This window comes from Hemitrygon akajei, chromosome 1 (assembly GCF_048418815.1).
Source record: "Hemitrygon akajei chromosome 1, sHemAka1.3, whole genome shotgun sequence".
Taxonomy (NCBI): domain Eukaryota; kingdom Metazoa; phylum Chordata; class Chondrichthyes; order Myliobatiformes; family Dasyatidae; genus Hemitrygon; species Hemitrygon akajei.
Window position 1 is genome coordinate 123,435,097 of NC_133124.1, and position 21,129 is coordinate 123,456,225.

At 39.0% G+C, this 21,129-nt stretch overlaps 1 protein-coding gene across 10 annotated transcripts in view; it reads left to right on the forward strand.

Annotated features, from left to right (window-relative positions):
* ubr5 (ubiquitin protein ligase E3 component n-recognin 5) overlaps window positions 1–21,129 on the forward strand; it is a 177,553-nt gene that overhangs the window by 70,062 nt on the left and 86,362 nt on the right. For all 10 annotated transcript variants that reach the window (XM_073051156.1, XM_073051165.1, XM_073051211.1 and 7 more), the window contains 4 exons: window positions 852–963; window positions 4,116–4,270; window positions 9,685–9,882; window positions 14,010–14,220. In XM_073051156.1, the coding sequence (XP_072907257.1) occupies window positions 852–963; window positions 4,116–4,270; window positions 9,685–9,882; window positions 14,010–14,220 (676 nt within the window). The remainder of the gene's footprint in view (window positions 1–851; window positions 964–4,115; window positions 4,271–9,684; window positions 9,883–14,009; window positions 14,221–21,129) is intronic.

Here is a 21,129-nt window from a genome sequence, read left to right on the forward strand (position 1 = left end):
ACACAATGCAGTTTACCATTTTAAGTTTTAGGTTTTTTAATTCCCTGAAGGACCTTGATAATGGCCCATCTTTTCTGAATTCTTTTGTAAGTTTTCCCTGCACTGTTGTCCCCTTTGTCAGTGATCTAGTTATAGTTTATTTTATGGATATTGTGGTGTGATTATATAAACTGCCAGACTGAAATTACCTAGTTGGAACCTTGCGCATTTAAGTGATCAGACCACATGGCGGATTTGAGCTGGCATCTTCTAGTTTTTGTTACCTCTGGGTAAGTTTATTGGTTGAAAGATCTAGATTTCTCCTTGGTCATTTTAGTGTACAGTTTCAAGCTATTCAGTCATCCTCCATTATTGCACAGGAGGAGGACAGGTGCCTTCCACTAAGGATAAATGACACAATCCATTCTTTGTTGTCCCATCATTTCTCTTCCCAGTTTGTCTCTCCTTCAACCAATTTAACATGGAATAGTTTCCAACTACTGTTTCCTTTCTCTAATATCTAAACAGTATTGTTCTGTTGCCATCTTCTGTCTTTCTCATTTTCAGTATCATCTACACACCTGTCTTGAAGTGCGAACTCCATTTGTGCACCATGCTCTATCTCCGCAATCATTTGTTTTATGTTGGTAATGTTCAGTTTCTTTGGACTCCTTGTGTTGAAAGTAGTGAACACTCTGTCACAAATTTTCTAAGTGGACTTGGTGTAGTTGTAGTATTCAGAAGGGTTGTAAATTATTGACGTGAAACATTTTACTTAAGTGTTTACTATAACTGAAAGCTTTTTGTTGAGTTACTCCTATTTGAAATGCTGATTATAATTTATATTTTGGTGCTTCTCTGTCTTGCTTCAGGTGGTGAAAACGGGTGGAACACCAAAGATTCCAGACTGTTTCCAACGCACACCTAAAAAGCTTACTATTCCAGACAAAGCTGAGATCCTTGCAGTGAATGTGGATTCAAAGGGTGAGTTCAGATGCTGTACTCTATATATTTATTATAAGACCACTAAAGAACATTTGCAGATTTTTATTGAAACAAGGTGATAATATAATATAACTGAGCTTTCACTTCTAGCCATAATCAGGTCTTTTAAAGACGGTCGGGTTGCTCACAAATCCAACAAGGTCATAGGGTAATCATAACAGACTTTAATCTTCACAAGCTATGCATGAAAAGTAGTAATTGCCGTGGAAGCTGAATGTCTTGAGTTACTGAGATATTTTCATCAGCTGATTTAGGAAGACTCGACTCAAGGACATTCTATTTGCACAGTGCTTCATTTAAGATGTGAATCTTTAGGGATCAGTGTTCATAATGGTTGGAAGTGATATGGTTCAGACTTAAACTAGGGTCTTACTTTAAACAAAGAAAATTGATAAGTTATGAGATGTGTTGGCTTTGCTTCATTGGAAATATTACAAGATAAGTTATATTAATAGATGAGTAATGGTAGTATCTAAAAATGAGTACATAACTTACAAAAATAGATATCCTTTAAAAACAAAACTCCAGCAGAAAGAGTGGTCCTGCAATGGTGTAAAAGAGAAGTTAAGTGTGTTAGTCCCAATGTGTAAAGGCTAATAGTATTGCCAAAATTAACAGTCTAAAGATTAGAGGAAATGTCAGAATTCAGCAAAGGCAAGTATCATGGCATTAGCAAGGAGCTGAAGTATCTTAGTGTAATCTGATGAGTGCCTATAAAACAGGCTGTAAATGTTTCAGTGGATTTGCAAAAAGAATAGCATGGAGGTAAACCACCTGGAAAGAATGTGAAAGAAATTGGTATTATTGCTTAGAAAAATATTGGGGAAATTAATGGGAGTGAAATCTAATACTTTTTGGGTTTTATCACCTGGATTCCAACACTAACAGCTGTATGTGTTGTCAGACAGTAAACACAGTCTTTCAAAGTTCGTTTTAGAAAATGGTAATACGACACAAAATAACTTAAACCATGCAAAAGTGGGACAATAATGAAATGAAAATAAACTTAATTTTAAAAAATGTATAAGTGATTTTGAGTGTTTTATGTAGATTTATTGGTCAATCCCTCTATATTGACTTCTACAGAAATTGAATTAATCTTTTGAGGATCAAAGTGGTTGGCAGGATCACCTAAAGGGCTAGATACGAAAATGCATAGAAAATATTTTTAAATATATTATCTTTATCCTAATGCTATAAAGCAAAATCATTATTTTGTAGCAGTACTACTTAGTTCTTTATGTGTATAAATAAACTAGAGTTTATTGATTATTTACTGATCAGTTGTTCAGACTGCATTGATTCCCTCTTTGTGCTTCCAACAACTAGAATCTTAAAATTACCTTCCTGAGGAAAAGTAATCAAGGTTTCCTAACAATGCTTACCAATCCTTGCTGGAAAATACGGTCATTAGAGAGAATAGCTCTTTTTTTAAACACAAGGTTGAAGTAGTCTGTGGATTAAGCTGACCCCAATCCTTAATGATGCTTTTTCTCAGGAGCAAGTAGTACCGATTGATGCCAAGGCTTGTCTACAAAGTAAAAGTACTCGCCTTTGCTGAATTCTGTGGTAATGGCTCACAAAGCAAATTTTGAACCCGTTCTCTTGCTTTTTGAAAGTTTGCTTGTATCGGAAACTTTTAAAACCAGTCATCTGATTTAAAGAATGTGAAATAAAGCTTACCTTTAACTACTGGAAGAAAGATGAGGATTAGCTTTATTTGTCACATCTGCGTATTTCTGTGTATTTCACTTGTGCACAGTGAAATGCATTTGCATTAAATCAGTATGGATGGGGTCAGCCCACAGGTGTCACCATGCTTTCGAATGCCAACATAGCATGACTATAACTCACCAACCCTAACCCCAACTATATGTCTTTGAAATGTGGGAGAAAATTGGAGCACCCAGAGGAAGCCCATACTGTCACGGGGAGAACATGCAAACTCCTTACAGACAGTGGTTGGAATGGAACCCTGATCAGAAATTGCTGGTGCTGTAAAGCAATTGTGCTAATTGCCATGCTATTGTGCTACCCTAGTAATGGAAATTAGGTAAAGAAAGATAAGCGAACCTCTGTACCTTTCACTTGGCTAGTGACTGCGTTCTGTTACTTGTCAAATTGAGGGCCTCTTTGCAACCTGCATCTAGCCCCACAGGTCAGTATATTTGTGGTATATGTAGAGCCAGAGTGGGAAGTGGGATGTGCAAGGGCCTAGCTTCCAATTTGTCTCTAAGTATATTTAAACAAGCACATAGGAGTCAAATAACCTAATCTGAGAAGAGGATGTTATCACCGGCTCTGTACTGAATTACCAACTGGATTGGGTATATTCCAGCCCATTAAGTTCCATGTTTTCTCGTTTACTTTTTTTTGTTTTTACCCTGGCTTTACGCTGGGCATTTTTTTTTTTTTGAAATTCCCTCTCTTGTACTTTTGTGGGTAGTGTTCAGTCCTTTTATAAGATTTTCTCTCTATAGAAGCTTTGATTTTTCTTGGTTAGTGTGATTATTGTTGCTTAACCTGAATGTTTTTCGTTAGTTGTTTTTAAGATATATTTACTGTTGTAATTACTACTTTGAGAGTTTGTAGGTTTACCCTATCAGGTAAGCCTTTATTCTCTATGGTCAATTTATTTCTGAACTCTTTGTGTTTGTTTAAATTTGGAGTTTCTTTGTTCCCACAAACTTTATAGCAAATTATTGGTAAAGAAAATCAAACTACAGGTCTTGAGAAGTATTGTGATTTGGCTTTATAAGTGGAAAGCTTGGAAGGTCAATATTTTTCCATCACAGTGCCATCAAACTTGAGCCTTTACTCAAAAAGATGAATCTGTTTTCCAACCAAAGTTACAGGAATTGAAAATACTTCTCATTTCTTCCTCTCTAAAGTAAAAAAGCATACTCTATTTAGTGATGCCAAATTTGAAACAGCATAATTTTTGATAGGTTATTTGAACATTTCCTCAGAAATGCTGACCCCTTAATAAAACTGATGAAAATGAAAGCAAAGCTTATTGAGTAAACCTGAACCTCCAGTAATAGACCTGGTTATTGATCTAGTTATGATTAAAATCGCACAATGTGATTTGCTTAATCACACATGTATTTTATTAAATCTTTGGCCACTAGGCGTTCATACTGTGCTGAAGACCGGGAGCTGGGTGCGTTATTGCATCTTTGATCTAGCAACGGGTAAAGCTGAGCAGGAGCATAATTTCCCTACGAGCAGTGTTGCTTTCCTTGGCCAGAATGAACGCAATGTAGAAATTTACACAGCTGGACAGGTAATTGTCTCTCCTTGGATTTTAATCTATTATCAATATGATCTAAGTCAATGGATGTGACTGGTGTCAGTAGAGCCAGATGTTGAGAGTGGATTTCGATGCCTTTCTTATCCACATATGATGTAAGTGGCTGAGGAACAGTTACTTCCACAAGTATCTTATCATAAAATCATTTATTAGGGGTAAAATAGATGCAGCAGGCACCTCCGTGCCAAATCTCCAATCAGCAGTAACAAATGAGATGCAGTTGGCACAGATAATCAAATAATTCTACAGTACCTCAGGTGACAAGTTGCATTGTATTTCTTAATTACAATGTTTTCCTGGTCCCCCACACACAGACTCCCCTGGGGTATTAGTCTTGTGCACAGGCTTTGTCTGGGATAGTTACCCTATGTTCATAAACTGTTGAGTCCCATAAAAACTGATTTTGCTAACTCTATGTTTATTGACATTAGAATATATTTTCCATAACCCTGCTAGTCATTGTCCATTAATTTCTCTTTGTAATACAGTCTTAAAGTTTTTTTTGAGAACTAAACAACCTAATTTACTCAAACTTGGCAAATCAAAGTTTGTCCTCTAATTTGCAATGAAAGAAAACATATCCTTCATGGGGGACATGATATCCTTGAAGTTTTGTTATGACACAGGGCAGTATATACAAGATAGGTTGTAATAAGGAGTTAATTTTCTCTTCCCATAACCCCTTCCCCCCCCCCCCCAAGAACTTAGTTTTGTTCCTTTTTTCCTTTTCATGTCAATGGGGGAGGTGTGTTAAATCATGTTGGTCAAACCAGAATAATTGAGCATGAGGGATGTTAATCTTTTTCTAGCCCTTTTAAAATGTTCCTTTTACATTTTAACCCCTGGTCAGTGCAGAATAATTGGCTTGTATACAGTTTGAAGATTTTTTTAAAATATGGGCAAAACTGAACTGGAATAGACACATAGCCAGGTCAAGTGGAGTTCAATGTGTCCTTATGTTCAACTTAATATGCACTAGGTGAAGCCTTTTACTAATTATTTAATAATATTTAAGTAGTATCTTAATACTAATTGTGTAATGACAACCCTTGGATTAAAATGTGTAATATTTGTGAGAATTTTGTAATCAGAATCATATCCAGGTTTCCGGTTGGTTACATAATGTTGATTTTGAAGGCCCTCCATTTGAAAATTTTGCCTTAACATTTACATGATCCCAGTTTTCATAGTGTAGTGTTGTGATGTATTATTTTACATGTGAAGGTTGGAAATATGAATAGAATTTTGACTATATTTGGTGTAAGATTAACTTGAAACTTCAAGACCTGAGGCTTCCATCTTTGGTTATTTATATGGTAATGTTTCATTCTTTTACTTGCCTGCTTCAGTATATCAGTGCCCCCATAGCAATTGCTCCCATATTGACTATTTCAAGGTTTCAGAGGTACATTTAATGTCAGAGAAATGAATACAATATACATCTTAAAATGCTTTTTCTGTGCCACCATCCACGAAAACAGAGGAGTGCCCCCAAAGAATGAATGACAGTTAAATGTTTAGAACCCCAAACCCCCTCCCAGCTCCCCCTACCATGCTAAAGCAACAGCCAAGCAATGATGCCTCCCACCAGCAAAAATAAGCATCAGCACCCTTCACCGAGCACTCGTGTGCAGCAAAGCATCAGTAAAGATACAGACTTGCAGTACGTCACAGACTACTCGTATTCGACATGCCACAGGCGCTCTCTCTCCCTAAAAAGGGATAAAGAGGTGTCTCCGTTTCACAGTGAGAGGGGAGACATAACAAACAACTCGCTGATTTTGTTGCATCGTCTCTTCTGAGTTCTCTGCCCAAAGAACTCGGGTTGCAGGGCACACAGCCAAACATCTTCAGTCTCCCACAACACCCCGGATTCCGACAGAGACGCCACCTTCGGTTTGCCCATCTCCAGAGCCAAGACATCCCGGAACTCTGAAAGCAAGCGAATCTCTTAGGCTGCATCCTTGGCATATCAAATAACAGCCCGTCGTGAACCCCCAAGAGCAGGTCCCATTCCCAGAAAGAACTGAAGTCAGCATGTCAGATGTCTTCCCAGGTCAGAGTCTTCAAAAGAACTCTGAAAGGGAAAAATAGATATTAAAGATGGAAATAGAGCTGTCTCTGAAGATGCAAGCAAAGGAGTCACAGTTAAGTGCTGTTGTCTCCTCCTAAGCTCCTCCTCAATTATTCCTGAATGAAATATACTTCCCATTAAATTCTGGAGTCATAGAGAGAGAAAACACAAAACCAGGCTTCTTCAGCCCACAGAGTCTGTTAGCCAACAACCACCTATAAATGTTGGGAAATTCCAAGTCATTATATTTGACGTGGATGCTTTTTTGTTCCCTTGCCAATAATTTTATCTTCTTAGCCACTGTGCAAGGCTGGGTTAGACTATGATCACTATGATTCAACTAACTTTGTATTTCTCATGAGCAATATTTTGCTCAATGCCTTCATGTCTGCATTGCAAAAGCAGTTTGGTATCTTTTTAACAGCTCTAATATCGGCCTTCTCCAGCTATTTTTGTATTTGTCTGCTGCTTAAATTCTCATGGAGATTTTCTTAGCTTCCCACTACAGCTGGATGCCATTTGTAACATCCAAATCTTTGTCCATGTTCTTTTCTGAACCAAGTTGTGTATAGCCATGATCCTTGTGTTGGCAAGCTTCCAGCTCCATTAACATTGCAGTAATTCATGTCCCTTCCTATGTCATTTCCTCTGCTCACAATGTCACTTAGTGAACTTCCCTCTTCCTTTCCCTCACTGGCACGTGTGCTTTAAACTATCTCGATTACAGGCTCCCTGGCTGAATATCTCTGTTTCTTCCTTTTAAGATGCTTTTTAAGCTTAAGCCTTGTGAGCAAATCCTTGATGATGTGCCTTCCTGTTTCTTTTCCCTCGGTGTTAATATTTGCCAAGTTTTAAAGGGAGTAGTATTTTCATTATGGTTGCCATACAAATTCAACCTGTCATGTACACGTACAGTACACTGCTTCATTTGGCATGTCATCAATAGCTTTGACAAACTTCTATAGATGCACAGTGGAGAGAATCCTGAATGCATCACAACCTAGTATGGAAACACTAATGCCCAGGAAAGGAAAAGTCAAGTCCATACAGCCAAGTCCATTGAGCATATTTACAAGAAACATTGCCACAAGAAACCATCATCAAGCACCCTTGCCATTTAGGCTATGTTCCCTTCACAGGTCGACCTTCACTAATCCAGCACCATTGAGACCTCAGGAGTGCCTGATTAGTGAAAATGCTGAATTACAGAAAGATCACATTAAGCAATAGCTAACCGCCTCATCATACCTTTAAAATATCATGTATATCAGTACAAGTTAGATAATAATGAAATAGAAATATTAAACGAGTAGCAAGTAAAATTTTAATAAAGTAATATTGTACAGTTACAGATAAAATAAAGGGTACAAGTAAGTTTACAGGAATTAACTTATACAGAGAAGTTGAGCACTTCCGCTTCTAAAGTGAGACATTTAATATACCTTCAGGCAAAGTTACATGTCTGCAAGTGTGGGGTTGTCAGGATTATCAACATCTTCATCTTGAAAAATGAGTAGCATCAGGAACTGCTGCTGAAACTGGTACAACATTGTACACCTGTTCAGGGCTTAATTTTTCATCAGAGACTAACTTGGCAAACTCGTCAACAAGCTCTGCTGCTGCTTCCTTGTCTGCTGAATGTTTTTCACCACACACTGCACCAAACTGTAAGCCATGATGCTGCTTGAACCGATGAAGCCAGCCTTCACTATAGTCACACTCATAATCTAGTCCTAGTTCTTCGTGAAACACTTTTGCTTGTTCCTTCACCATATCTCCAGATAGTTCAACACCTTCACTTACACGATGATTAAACCACGTTATCAGCACTTTATCTAGTTCCAAACTACTTCCGTCTTTCATTGTTTTTCTTACACACATCTGTTTCTTTGAGCCACTATCACAACAAGCAGGAATCGCCTGTCTGTGCTTACAAGAGCGCGCCAACACATGAACAGATCTAGTGCAACCAAAACAATGCGCAGCAGATTGAACGGTGGCCCAGGAAATTTGAAATTACAGTTGCGTGGAAATTTGAAATCAGTGCTGGATTATCGAAGGAACCGGATTACAGGTAATCGGATTAGTGAAGGTCGGCTGTACTACCATTGGGCAAAGGTACAAGAGTCTTGGGTTCAGGTAGTACCCTACAACCATCAAGCTCCTCAACCAGCCTAGATAACTTCACTCACCTCAACTCTGAACATATTCCACAACCTACAGAGTCACTTTTAAAGACTCTCCAACTCATGTTCTCAGTATTTATTTTTCTATTTGCACAATTTGTCACCTTTTGCACATTGGTTGTTTATCAATCTTTGTTTATATATAGTTTTTCATAAATTCTATTTTTCTTTATTTTCCTGTAAATGCCTGCTAAATCTTCAGGTAGTATATGGTGACATACGCATACTTTGATAATAAATATGTGGACTTGGGTTTTTTTTATGGTTTATAACCTTGATTTAAGAACGCATTTTGAAGGTATCTCACAGTAATTGATTTCCTCATGTACATTCATTAGCATCCCAAGTGTGTAAGAGGTGAAGTTAAAACTAATTTTTCAAATAGTTAAAGTAATACTTAAATTCACTTTCGATTTTCTAGAATTGAGACTAATGCTGGTTAATGGCTGAATTATGAGATGTTGATATGATTATTTATTTAGAGATGCAATGCAGAATAGGCACCTCTGGCCCTTCGAGTTTCACTGCCCAGCAATCCCCAATTTAACCCTAGCCTAATCACAGGATAACTTACAGTGACCAATACCTACTAACTGGATTATGGGAGGAAATCGGAGGACCTGGAAAAAACTTATCAGTTGCATGGGGGAGTACACACAGATGATGTCGGAATTGCACTCTGAGCTCCAGCGCCCTGAGCTATAAAACTGTTGTGCTAACCACTACACTGTGCTTTAAGCAAAGATGTGATTTTGGCAAAGTTCATGGATATTGCACCTATTTTGGCAGTTAATGAAACTAAATTATTTTATTAACTGCCTAATATTTGTATGTATTAAAGCTGAATTGAATTCTGCTTTAAGATTAAGTTGAATGGAATTTAAATTGTGTGTTTGCTTGTGTTCTTGCAATTATTACTTAAGGTTAGACAGCTAAATGATGCAAGTTGCAAGCCCTTTACTATAAATTTTGATTGTTTAATGTAGTTATTTATATTCTGAATAAGGGTATTCACATGACCCGAATCACCTGTAAACTTACCAATTCTGGAAAAATGTGCAAAGATGTGCACTCAAGTTTACCTTACTCGAGTGCATGTTTCTCATTGCTTATATTGTTATTTCTAGGAATCTCCTATCATCCTCAGGGACGGAAATGGCACTATCTACCCAATGGCTAAAGACTGTATGGGTGGAATCCGTGATCCTGACTGGTTAGATCTTCCACCGATTACTAGTCTTGGAATGGGTATTCATTCTTTAACAAATCTTCCTGCAAATTCATCAATTAAAAAGAAAGCAGCTGTTATTGTAATGACAGTAGAGGTAGGTTTATTAAGTTTAATTTATTGGAGTTTGAGGTTCATTCCTATTGACTCTACTTAACACTCCAATCAGTAAAGCAAATGTTGGGCAATATGATTAAATATAATATTAATATATTAAATATGATTAAATATAATATATCATATTGCTTTTGATTGAAAAGCAAACTTTGGGAAGTGGGATACTTGGACCAGGCCGTGTAGGTGCACTTTGGTAATTGAATCATGTGGTATTTTATTTAAGTAGTTTGATTAATTACATTGAAGGATCAAAAATGTTGGAACGCTTGATAAGGAGCAGAGCTGGCTGGAGCATAGTAGATTTGACTTTTTTGTAGAATGAAAGTGATATGCAACAATTAGTGGGAATCTGTTCGCAATACCTTTTTAAATTTGTAATTTTGAGGGCTGTGGCTCTAGTTTGTGAACGGTTTATGAACCTTGATATATTCATTTCATTTTCATTTGCATCCTTGACTGAACAGTGCAATGTAAGTCTGCTTTGAGAAAGAACCTTGAATAGAATTCTTGGATGGTACGTTGCTGATCAGATGTCAGGGTCAAGGTGAGCAGCCTGAAGTTGTGGTACACATTGGTGTCATTGACATAAGTAGGAAGAGGGACGAGGTCCTGAAAAACAAATATAGGGAGCTAGGTAGGTTCTAAAAATCAGGATGTCTACACTAGTAATCTCTGGATGGCAGTCTGTGCCACACACCAGTGAGGGTAGGAATAGGGTGATATTGTAGGTGAATGTGTAGCTGGAGAAATGGTGCATCAGGGTAAGGTTTTTGATCTGTGGATCATTGGCTCTCTTCTGGAGAAAGTGTGACCTGCACAAAAGAGATATGTTACACATAAACTTGAAGGGGACAAATATATTGTGGGCAGGTTTGTTAGAGCTATTAGGGAGGGGTTAAACTTGGTTGGCAATGACATGGGATCCTGATTATAGGACAGAATACGGAGCAGATGGTGTAAAGATGGATACAATGTGTAGAGAGGCTGTGAGGAAGGATAGGCCGTGAATAGGGCGTAAATGCAGACAGTTGGATACATTGGAATGTGTCTGATGTGATAAGTATCAGGAACAAGAGTAATGAACTTAAAGAATGGGTCAATACATGGAACTATGATGTTGGTGACTTGGCTGCCACAACAGCAGGAATAGCTACTACATGTTTTGGGGTTTAAGTAGTTGAAAGGGGACAGGGAGGGAGGTAAAAGAGCTGGAGGGAATGGTATTGCTAATCAGAGTACCACAGCTGCAGAAAGAGAGGGCGTTGTCCACTGTTTCAGTGTGGGTAGAAGTCAGAAACAGGAGAGGCATTCACTCTTTTCTACAGATACTCTCTTCCATTTCCCCCCCCCCCCCCCCCACTCCCAAGAGCAACAGAGATGATAAGGATCAAATCAGGAGGCAGACTTTGGAAAGGTGTAAAACTAACAAGGATTGTTGACATGAGTGACTTTAACTTCACTAATATTGATTGACACTTCCTTAGTGCAAAAAGCTTGGATAGGGTGAAATTTGTTAGGTATGTCCAGGAAGGATTGCCTGACATAAAATCTGGATAGACTGACTAGACGAGAAGCTATACTGGATTCAGTACAAGGCAATAAACCTGGTCAGGTGACTGATCTCTTGGTGGGTGACCACAATTCTCTGACCTTCACCATAACCTTGGACAGGGACAGGAGTAGATGGCATGGAAAAGTGATGATTGTTTAGGGAGCACTTGCATGGGGTTTTGAATAGGTTTGCCTCTTTGAGGCAGATAAAGGATGGTAGTGTGAAGGTACCATGGATGACAAGAAAAGCACATTTACAGTTTAAGAAGCAAGGATCAGATAGGCCTCTTGAAAGTTATGAGGTAGCCAGGAAGCAGCTTAAAAGGGGACTTGGGACAGCTGGGAGGGGCATGAGAGGATTACGGAAACTCCAAGGTATTCCACAGGAATGTGAACCTTTGAATCTTTGACTAGAGTGTGGATAGGACCAATCAGGGATAAAAGAGGAAATGTGCCTGGAGTTGGAGGAGGTAGGTGTGAATGAATACTTTGCTTCAGTATTCACCAGTGAGAGGATGTTCACAAATGTGAGGACATTGTAGAACAGGCTAATATGCTGGTATATGTCCATGTTAACAAAGAGGATGTACTGGAACTTTTGAAAAACATTAGAATAGATAATTCCCCAAGCCCAGATGCGATATACCCCATGTTACAATGGAAAGTGTGGGAAAAGATTGCTTGCCTTTGGTGATGATCTTTGCATCCTTGCCGGCCACAGGAGTAGTACCAGACAGTTGGAAGATGGTAAATGCTATTCCTTTGTTCAAAAAAGGATAATCCTTGGAATTATCCTTGGAATCCTTGGAATGATAGACTATTGAGCCTTGCAGCAGAGGTGGGCAAACTATTGGAGAGGATTCTCAGAGAGGACCTATGAGTTTTTGGAGAAACATCGTCTGATTAGGTATAATCAGCATGGCTTTGAGGTGCAGTTCATGCTTCTTGAGCTTGATTGAATTCTTTGAGGAAATTGAAGGTAGAGCAATAGATATGGATTTAAGGATAAGGATTTAATATAAGGATTTTAGTAAGGTGTTTGACAAGATTGCCCATGGTAGGCTCAGTCAGGAAGTCGGGAGGCATGGGATCCAGGGAAACTTAGTTGCATGGATTCAGAATTATCTCGCACAAAAGGCAGGCAGTGGTAGTAGATGGAGTGTATTCTGTCTGGAGGTTGGTGACCAGTGGTGCTTTGCAGGGATCTGTTCTGGGATGTCTGCTCTTTATGATTTTTATAGATTACTTGGGTGAGGAAATGGAGAGATGGGTGAGTAAGTTTGCAGATGACAAGAGAATTGGTGTTTTGGACAGTGTAGAAGGTTGTTGTAGATTACAACGGGGCATTGATGGGATGCAGAGGTGGTCTAAGTGGTGACCACCAGAGATCAATATGGAAAAGGATGAAATGATACACTTTGGAAAGTTGAACTTCAAAGCAGAATACAGAATTGATGGCAGGATTCTTAGCAGTGTTGAGGAACAGAGGGTTCTTGTGGTCAACATCCATAGATCCTTCAAAGTTGCCACACAAGTTGATGAAGGTGGTTAAGAACGCATTTGGCTTGTTTGCCTTCATTCGCTGGAGGATTGAGTTCAAGATTTGCGATGTTATGGTGGAGCTCTATAAAACTGGTTAGAACATGCATGGAGTATTGTGCTCACTTCTGGTTGCTCATTGTAGGGAGAATTTAGAAGCTTTGGAGAGGGTGCTGAGGAGATTTACCAGGATGCTCCAGGATGCTGACTAGATTAGAGAGCATATCTTATGAGGAATAGTTGAGCGAGCTAAGGCTTTTCTGTTTGGAGTGAAGGAGGATGAAAGATAACTTGATCCTGAAAATAGGCACGGATGGAGTGGACCACTAGTGCCTTTTTAGGGCATAATTTTAAAGTGATTGCAGGAAAGTATATAGAGGATGTCAGATGCAGGTTTTTTTTATCCCCATTGTTGTTGCTGGGATAGTGGTAGAGGCAAGTATATTAGGGACATTTAAGAGATTCTTAGGCACATGGATGAAAGGTAAAATGAGGGGCTATTTGGAAAGGAAGGGTTTGAATGATATTGGAGCAGGTGAAAAGGTCAGCACAACATTGTAGTTTGAAAGGCCTTTACAGTTCCATGTTAAGGTCTTGCTTCCATACTGTATTACTCTGACAACTTAGCTGATGAGCCTGTTAAAGCTGTTGTTAGTGCAGTCAGCTGGGGGATGTTTGCTTTGTCCTGGGCCCTGATTATGGAGGAGGGATACTGCCTTTCAGCAGAAAATTATGCCATTCTCAAAGAAATGGTTTTGTTCCAAATGTAACTGACTGATGATTGTAGGATGGATAAGCTTTTGAGAATTAACTGATATTTTGATTACTTAATTCGGTTACTTTTATTTTTTTTGACTGTAGAGTTTGCTGATAGTTTTGTACTCTGATCCGCAGTTAAACAGTAATGAGAATTATAGTAGTGCCTGTGTGGAGGTGTGCTTAAACCATTCTGCATGCTCTAGGTAGGACTTCCCTATGTACAGTAATTAGTCACTGCTTTTATTTTGTCTTCTGCAGAAGCAAGCATTAATGCAGCATATACTGAGATGTGATTATGATGCCTCCAGGCAGTACTTGATGAACCTTGAACAGGCTGTCCTGTTGGAACAAACACCACAAGCCCTAAATACATTTCTAAGCAATCGGTGTGATGGGAATCGTAATGTCTTGCATGCTTGTGTATCTGTCTGTTTCCCCACAAGCAATAAGGAAACCAAAGAGGAAGAAGGTGAGAAAAGATTTTTTTTCTGTTATTTGCAGGCTGATTTTAATGAACATAAAGTTGAGGATTATAAACATTTGTTAATATAGCTGTGTTAAGACATTAAGGTCACAAACAAGAGAAAGTCTGCAGATGCTGGAAATCCGAGCAACACACACAAAATGCTGGAGGAACTCAGCAGGCCCTGCAGAAAGGTTTCAGCCTGAAACGGCGACTACTTTTTTCCATAGATGCTTCCTGGCCTGCTGAGTTCCTCCAGCATTTTGTGTGTGTTGCTTAAATATTAAGGTGTTTGTTTGATGACAGATTGTTCATGTGGTGGGGATAGGTTTCATGTCACCGTTTTTGGATGCGTAAGTAATTAGGAATTTTACAGAAAGCTCCTCTGAGAAGTTTTATTGTTGATAAATTGGAACAATATAATCTGTTTTCTAAGTGGAGGTTGCAAATCAATGTTTATTGCCCATTTGTCAAGATGAAAATATTTTTCAGCTTTCTTTCTCTCGTTTTCATTCTCCGAGATGGGTCTTGGTGCAAGAATGTGATATGCTATGCACTTGGGCTTGGAGCTAACAGTCTGTTCCTGAAAAATAAGTATTATTTTACACTCATTTCGATGTGCATGAATTTTGTGGCAGTATTATGCTTTCAGTCCTGCACTGGGACTTTTTATTGTTGCACTGTCAAGGGTTTACAGTTCACAGGGAACAATCATATTTAGTTTTTGCATGCTAGTAGGTAATGTCAAAGTTCAACATAAATTCATTAGCAAAGTACATGTATGTCACCATGTACAACCCTGAGATTCATTTTCCCGTGGGCATACTCAATAAATCCATAATAGAATAATAATCATAATAGAATCAATGAAAGGCAACCTGGGCATTCAACCAGTGTGCAAAAGTGAAAAAATTGTGCAAATGCAAAAATAAAGAAATAATAATAAATAATTAAGCAATAAATATCGAGAACATGAGATGATAGGGCCAGATAATTTGAGTGAAGTTATCAGTTTTGTTTCAAGAGCCTGATGGTTGAGGGGTAATGACTGTTCCTAAACCTGGTGGTGTGAGCCCTGAGGCTCCTGTATCACCTTCCTGATGGCAGCAGTGAGTGGATGACGTGTCCTGGGTGGTACAGCTCCCTGATGGATGCTGTTTTCCTGTGACAGCACTTCGTGTAGATGTGCTCAATGGTGGGGAGTGCTTTACCCACGATGCACCGGGCTGTATCCACTACTTTTTGTAGGATTTTCCATTCGAGGGCATTGGCATCTCCATACCTCACTGTGATGTAGTGTTAATATACTCCCCACCACAAATCTTTTCAAACTCCTTTGGAAGTTTAGGCGCTGCCAAGCTTTCTTTGTAATTGCACTTGCGTGTTGGACCCAGGGCTGGTCCTCTAAATAATAACACCAAGGAACCTAAAGTTGCTGACCCTCTCCACCTCTGATGAGGACTGGCTCATGGACCTCTGGTTTCTTTCACCTGAAGTCAAAAGTCAGCTCCTTGTTCTTGTTGACATTGAGTGTTATGATACAACTCAGCCAGATTTTCAATTTGTATGCTGATTTGTCACCACCTTTGATTCGGTCTATGTCAGTGGTATCTTCAGTAAACTTGAATATGGAATTGGAACTGTGCTTAGCCACAGTCATAGGTGTAAAGCGAGTAGAGCAGGGTGCTAAGTACACAGCCTTGTAGTGCACCTGTGCTGATGGAGATTGTGGAGGAGATGTTGCCAATCTGAACTGACTGGGGTCTGCAAGTGAGGAAATGGAGGATCCAATTGCACAAGGAGGTATTGAGGCCGAGATCTTGGACCTCATTGATTTGTTTTGATGAGATATTATTGAATGTTGAGCATCCTGATGTATACCTCTTTGCTGTCCAGATGTTCCAGGGTTGAGTAAAGAGCCAGTGAGATGGCAACTGATGTGGATCTCTTGCTCTGGTAGGCAAATTGGAGATGATCCAAGTCACTCTTGAATCAGGAGTTGATATGTTTCATCACTCTTGATGTCAGTGCTACTGGATTATAATGATTGAGGCAGCTTATTACGTTCTTTTTAGGCATGGGTATAATTGAAACCTGCTTGAAACAGGCAGGTACCTCAGACTGCTGAAGTGAAAAATTAAAGATCTCAGTGAACACTCCAGCTAGTTGTACAGCATAGGTTTTTCTTGGCCAGGTACCCTGTCTGGGCTGGATGCTTTTCATGGGTTCGCTCTCCAGAAGGATGCTTGCATACAGCATCAGAGACTGAAATCATTGGGGGCTCTGGGAGTTTGTGATGGTTCTTCCATCTTTTGACAGTCAAAACAAGTATAGAAGGCATTGAGCTCATCTGGAAGCAAATTCATGTTGTCACCTATTTTGCTTGATCTTACTTTATAAGAGGTGATGGTATTTAAGCCTTGCACAACTGGTGAGCATACTTTGTTGATTCAAGTTTAGTCTGGAAATGCTACCTCACCTGTGAGATGGCTTTCTGGAGGTCATATCTGGATCTCTTGTAACTTTCTTGGTCACCAGACTTGAATACCTCTGATCTGGCCCTCGTCAGATTGTGGATATCATGGTTCATCCAGGGCTTCTGGTTGGGGAAGACTGAATAATTTTGTGGGGACAGACTTGTTAACAGCTGTTTTACCGTAGATTCCGGACTACAGAGCGCACCTGATTAAAAGCCGCAGGCTCTAATTTTAGAAATAAAATCAATTTTTTAATTGTAAAGGCCGCACCGGATTTTAGGCCGCACCGCTACTTTTAAATATACATACGTATCGGTAACACAAATTACGTTGCATATACTTTTTTACTGAACAGCACGAACAACATTCCAATATCTCCTAGCAACTGGTAAAAATATATATACTGCAGCCTACCAGGAAAAGTTATTGATCGACTTTAACTTAAAAGCAGCGTTTTTGCTCGGGTCTGACGCACTTGCGTAACGCGATCGGGTCTAATCGGGTCTGACGCGCTTGCGTAACGCGATCGGGTCTGACGCGCTTGCGTAACGCGATCGGGTCTAATCGGGTCTGACGCGCTTGCGTAACGCGATCGGGTCTAATCGGGTCTGATGCGCTCGGGTCTGACGCGCTTGCGTGACGCGATCGGGTCTAATCGGGTCTGACGCGCTTGCGTAACGCGATCGGGTCTAATCGGGTCTGACGCGCTCGGGTCTTGCTTTTCTTCGAGTATTTTCCATGTTGATGAGGGTGAGTACAAATGACTGATTTACAATAATTTAATTGTGAAAGTGCGCTTGATTTATCGTACAATTTCATTGGACCTCTGTGAACTACTCATCAATTTTATTGGTCTACTGTTACGAGGCAAAATGTTTACGAGGCGGCATGAAAAAAAACCATGTATTAGCTGCTCTGGATTATAGGCCGCAGAGTTCAAAGCTGTTCAAAATGTGGGAAAAAAGTAGCGGCTTATAATCCGGAATCTACGGTAATAAAGTCTGTGACAACCATGGTGCATTCATTCAGGTCCACAAATGAGTTCTTGAACGTGGCTAGTCCACTGACTCGAAGAGATCCTGTAGCAGCTCCCCAACCTCCCTTTGGTGTTCTATTTTGTTCTCTTTTCTGAGCTTTAGACTTTAGCCTCTACCTCAATGCAGGTAGGAGAAAGACAACCAGGTGATCCAATTTACCAAAATGTCTGAACATGGAATGATAAGCATTCCTTATCTTAGTATAAAAGTAGTCTACCATGTTGGGACCTCTGGATGCGGATGGTAATTGTAATTGAGCAGAGCTTTCTTCAGACAAACCTGGTTGAAGTCCCTGACTATGATTTGAAATGTTTTTGGATGGACTGTTTCTTTATTTAAGAAGAACAAGACTGGAGTGTACTGTTGTCATCACTTAAGATGAAGTGAAAGCAATGAGTAATCTATACAAATGGCTACTTTTGCCCATATCCCTCCAAACTTTCCTGTGCATATGTTATCCAAATGCCTTTTAAGTGTACTTGTCTCAACAACTTTCTGTGGCGGCTCATTCCATATACTCACCCATCCTTTGCTTTAAGTAAGTGCCTCTCAAGTCCCTTTTAAATCTTTCCCCTCACCTTAAATTATGCTCTTGTTTTTGTTTCCCTTTCACTGGGGGAAAGAATAAGAACAACTGAGTGTGGCTGATGCACTTGTGGTGTTTTGTGACATTACTTGGAAAATTAGTCTGGTAATGCCTTCTGGTAAGTTATAATTATAGATAGAATTAATAATAGAATATAATTCTGCAGTTGAAGCTTTGTTCTTATTGTGGTCCATTCAGAAAGGGTTTCTCTTGGCATAAACACACCCATATTGCTGTAAGATGGGATCACAAATGCTATGAATGAAAGCAGTGTCACTAAGAATCAATCATTATCATTTTACTACTTACAATACAGGTTGCATAAGTTGGAAACGTATTTTCTGTAAACCAATAAAACATTACTGTAAATAAGTTGTTTAGTTTGTTAGAATTACGATTTCAAAGAAACTTAAGATGGAGACTGATATTGCAAAACTGACCTAATTTGGTTCAGTCCACACAGATTGAAATAATTTTGTCCATTCTGAACAAATGTTTCTATTTGAAATAAGATAACTTCATACTCCACTGAGGGCAACATTTTCTTGGATACAACTTTTGCAGATTTTCCGAAGTAAAAGCCTGAAAAATGTACTTTATCCCCTTGGCCTGGAATACTGTCAATAAAACCAAGTTGGAGCGAAGATGTTTTATTTGTGACTTTTACACAAAGCCTGTTTAATTCTAGATATTCTTTCATATGCTAATAAGCATTTCACATGTTTTCTACAAATCAAATTATCTTTCAAAGGCTCATCTATGATGTGTGTATGTTAGGAAGAATTTTTAATTTTCTGTTACCTTTCTGCTCTTGAAGGAGTTTGTAACTTGGACTTGGGTATTCAGTTCATAACCATACTGTTTCTGAAGGTACAACAGTTGTGTCTTCATTTATTGATAATGTTGGCTAAAATCATCAGTTATTAAAAGGAAACAACGAAATGCTGTGAATATTTTGCAGACTCGTCAGCATCTGTGGAGGAAGAGGGTGGGTTTTGTAGGTCAGTGACCTAGCTAGAAATCAGTTTTAAAGAAGTTGCAGAAGTTTGGGTTGGTAATGAGGATATGGGATGAGTGGGGACTGCTGGTGGAAAAGGGAAGGGAAGATAAAGCAAAAGTGTAAGTCAGTGAGACAGAAGCAAAGAGGGGCAGATTAATGAAAGAGAATCCCAAACTAAAATGATAGTAACTGGCCAAAAACAAGGAAACAAAAAGGGACTAGAATAACTGTCCATCTACTTTAGTGGTCACTTGGGGACGAAGTAAAAGTAAATAACGAATAGCTTTGGAGTCATAGGGTAATACATCTTGGAAATGAGTCCTCTGTCCCAATTTATCTGTGCCATCCAAAATATTCACCAAAGTTCTTAAGCCCATCACCCCTACTGACAGTAACTTGCAAGAGTTCTTTGCCCTGGACCGAAGTTTGATTGGCCCTGTAGCTTCCGCTTTCACCATGTGACTTCATATGTCTTACAGTCGAAGACCCTTCCTCTTCCAGAAATAAGGTCTTTGAAGCTTCTGTTTACATTTCTGTAGCTCTGGGTTTTTATAGGATGAGGTTGCTGGCCTCATGCTTATCCACCCTCCTACGATCATAGCCAGGCTTGGGACTGTCCACAATGGAGTTGCTCACCTAAATCCCATTTTATTTTATCTGTTTGTTTAAAGATATAGAGCGGAACAGGCCCTTCTAGCCCAATGAGCTTCACCACCTGGCAACTTTGATCCTTGAAAGGCTACTCTTTAACTCAAGATAAGAATGCCCTGAAGTGGATCATATATAGTAGTTAGATTAAAGTTGTTAAAATGTTCAGAACTTGAAATGTACATACATTCATTTTAAATCATGTCAAGATATCCATCAGATAAACAGTAACAAAATGTGAAGCTACAATAAACATTTGCAGTCTGCATGTATTTTGATTTGGTGAAGCTAGAATAGTATATCAAGCAGGAAACGGGATCCATATACTGCAGTTGCGATTTTATTGAAACATTTTCCAGAGTGTTGTAATAAAGTAGCAGCTCATGAGATGCTGTAACTTTTGAAGTTCTCCTGGACTTTGTCTTGCTCAAATTTAGTTATTTTCCTTGACCAGTACAGAGTCTTATATCAGTTTGCTAGACTTGGCTTGAGAGAGTATTCCAAAAGCTTTTATTTTGAAATGTGTTTTCTAGCAAATCTTAAATTTCATGGTTTTGATAAATTGGTTTGTTATTGTCATATGTGTTGAGGTACAGTGAGAAACTTTATTTGGCATGCCCAAAATACAGAAAATTTTATTACCTCAGTACATTGAGGTAGAATAAGGGGAAAACAGTGATAAAATGTAAAGTGTTGTAGTTACAGAGAAAGTACATTGTACGTGGCTAATAAGATGCAAGACCATGATGATGTGGATTGTGAGGTAGAGGCCATCCCATTTTACAGGAGTTCCATTCAAGAGTTTTAGCCCGAAGCTGTCATTGAGCCTTGTGCTTTCAGGCTTTTGTATCTTCTGCCTGATGCAAAGTGGGCGAATGTCACTGGTGTCTTTGATTATGTTTAATTTGAGTGAAGTGAAAATTTTAAACTATTCAAGAATCCAAAAAGTGTGTCTAAAATGCTCTACTGATTTACCAAAGGAGCTGATTATAGTGCAGGACAAAATCTCTGGGGAAAAAATATCTATTTTTTAATCGGAGGAAGTTTAGGGTGGGTGTAAAGAATTGTTTTTTTTTGAAAAATTTATTAAAAGAAATTTCACAGTGAATTGCATTTAATTGGACTATCAGTTAACTGGGCAGCTGCTCATTTGGGACCACTCTTAAT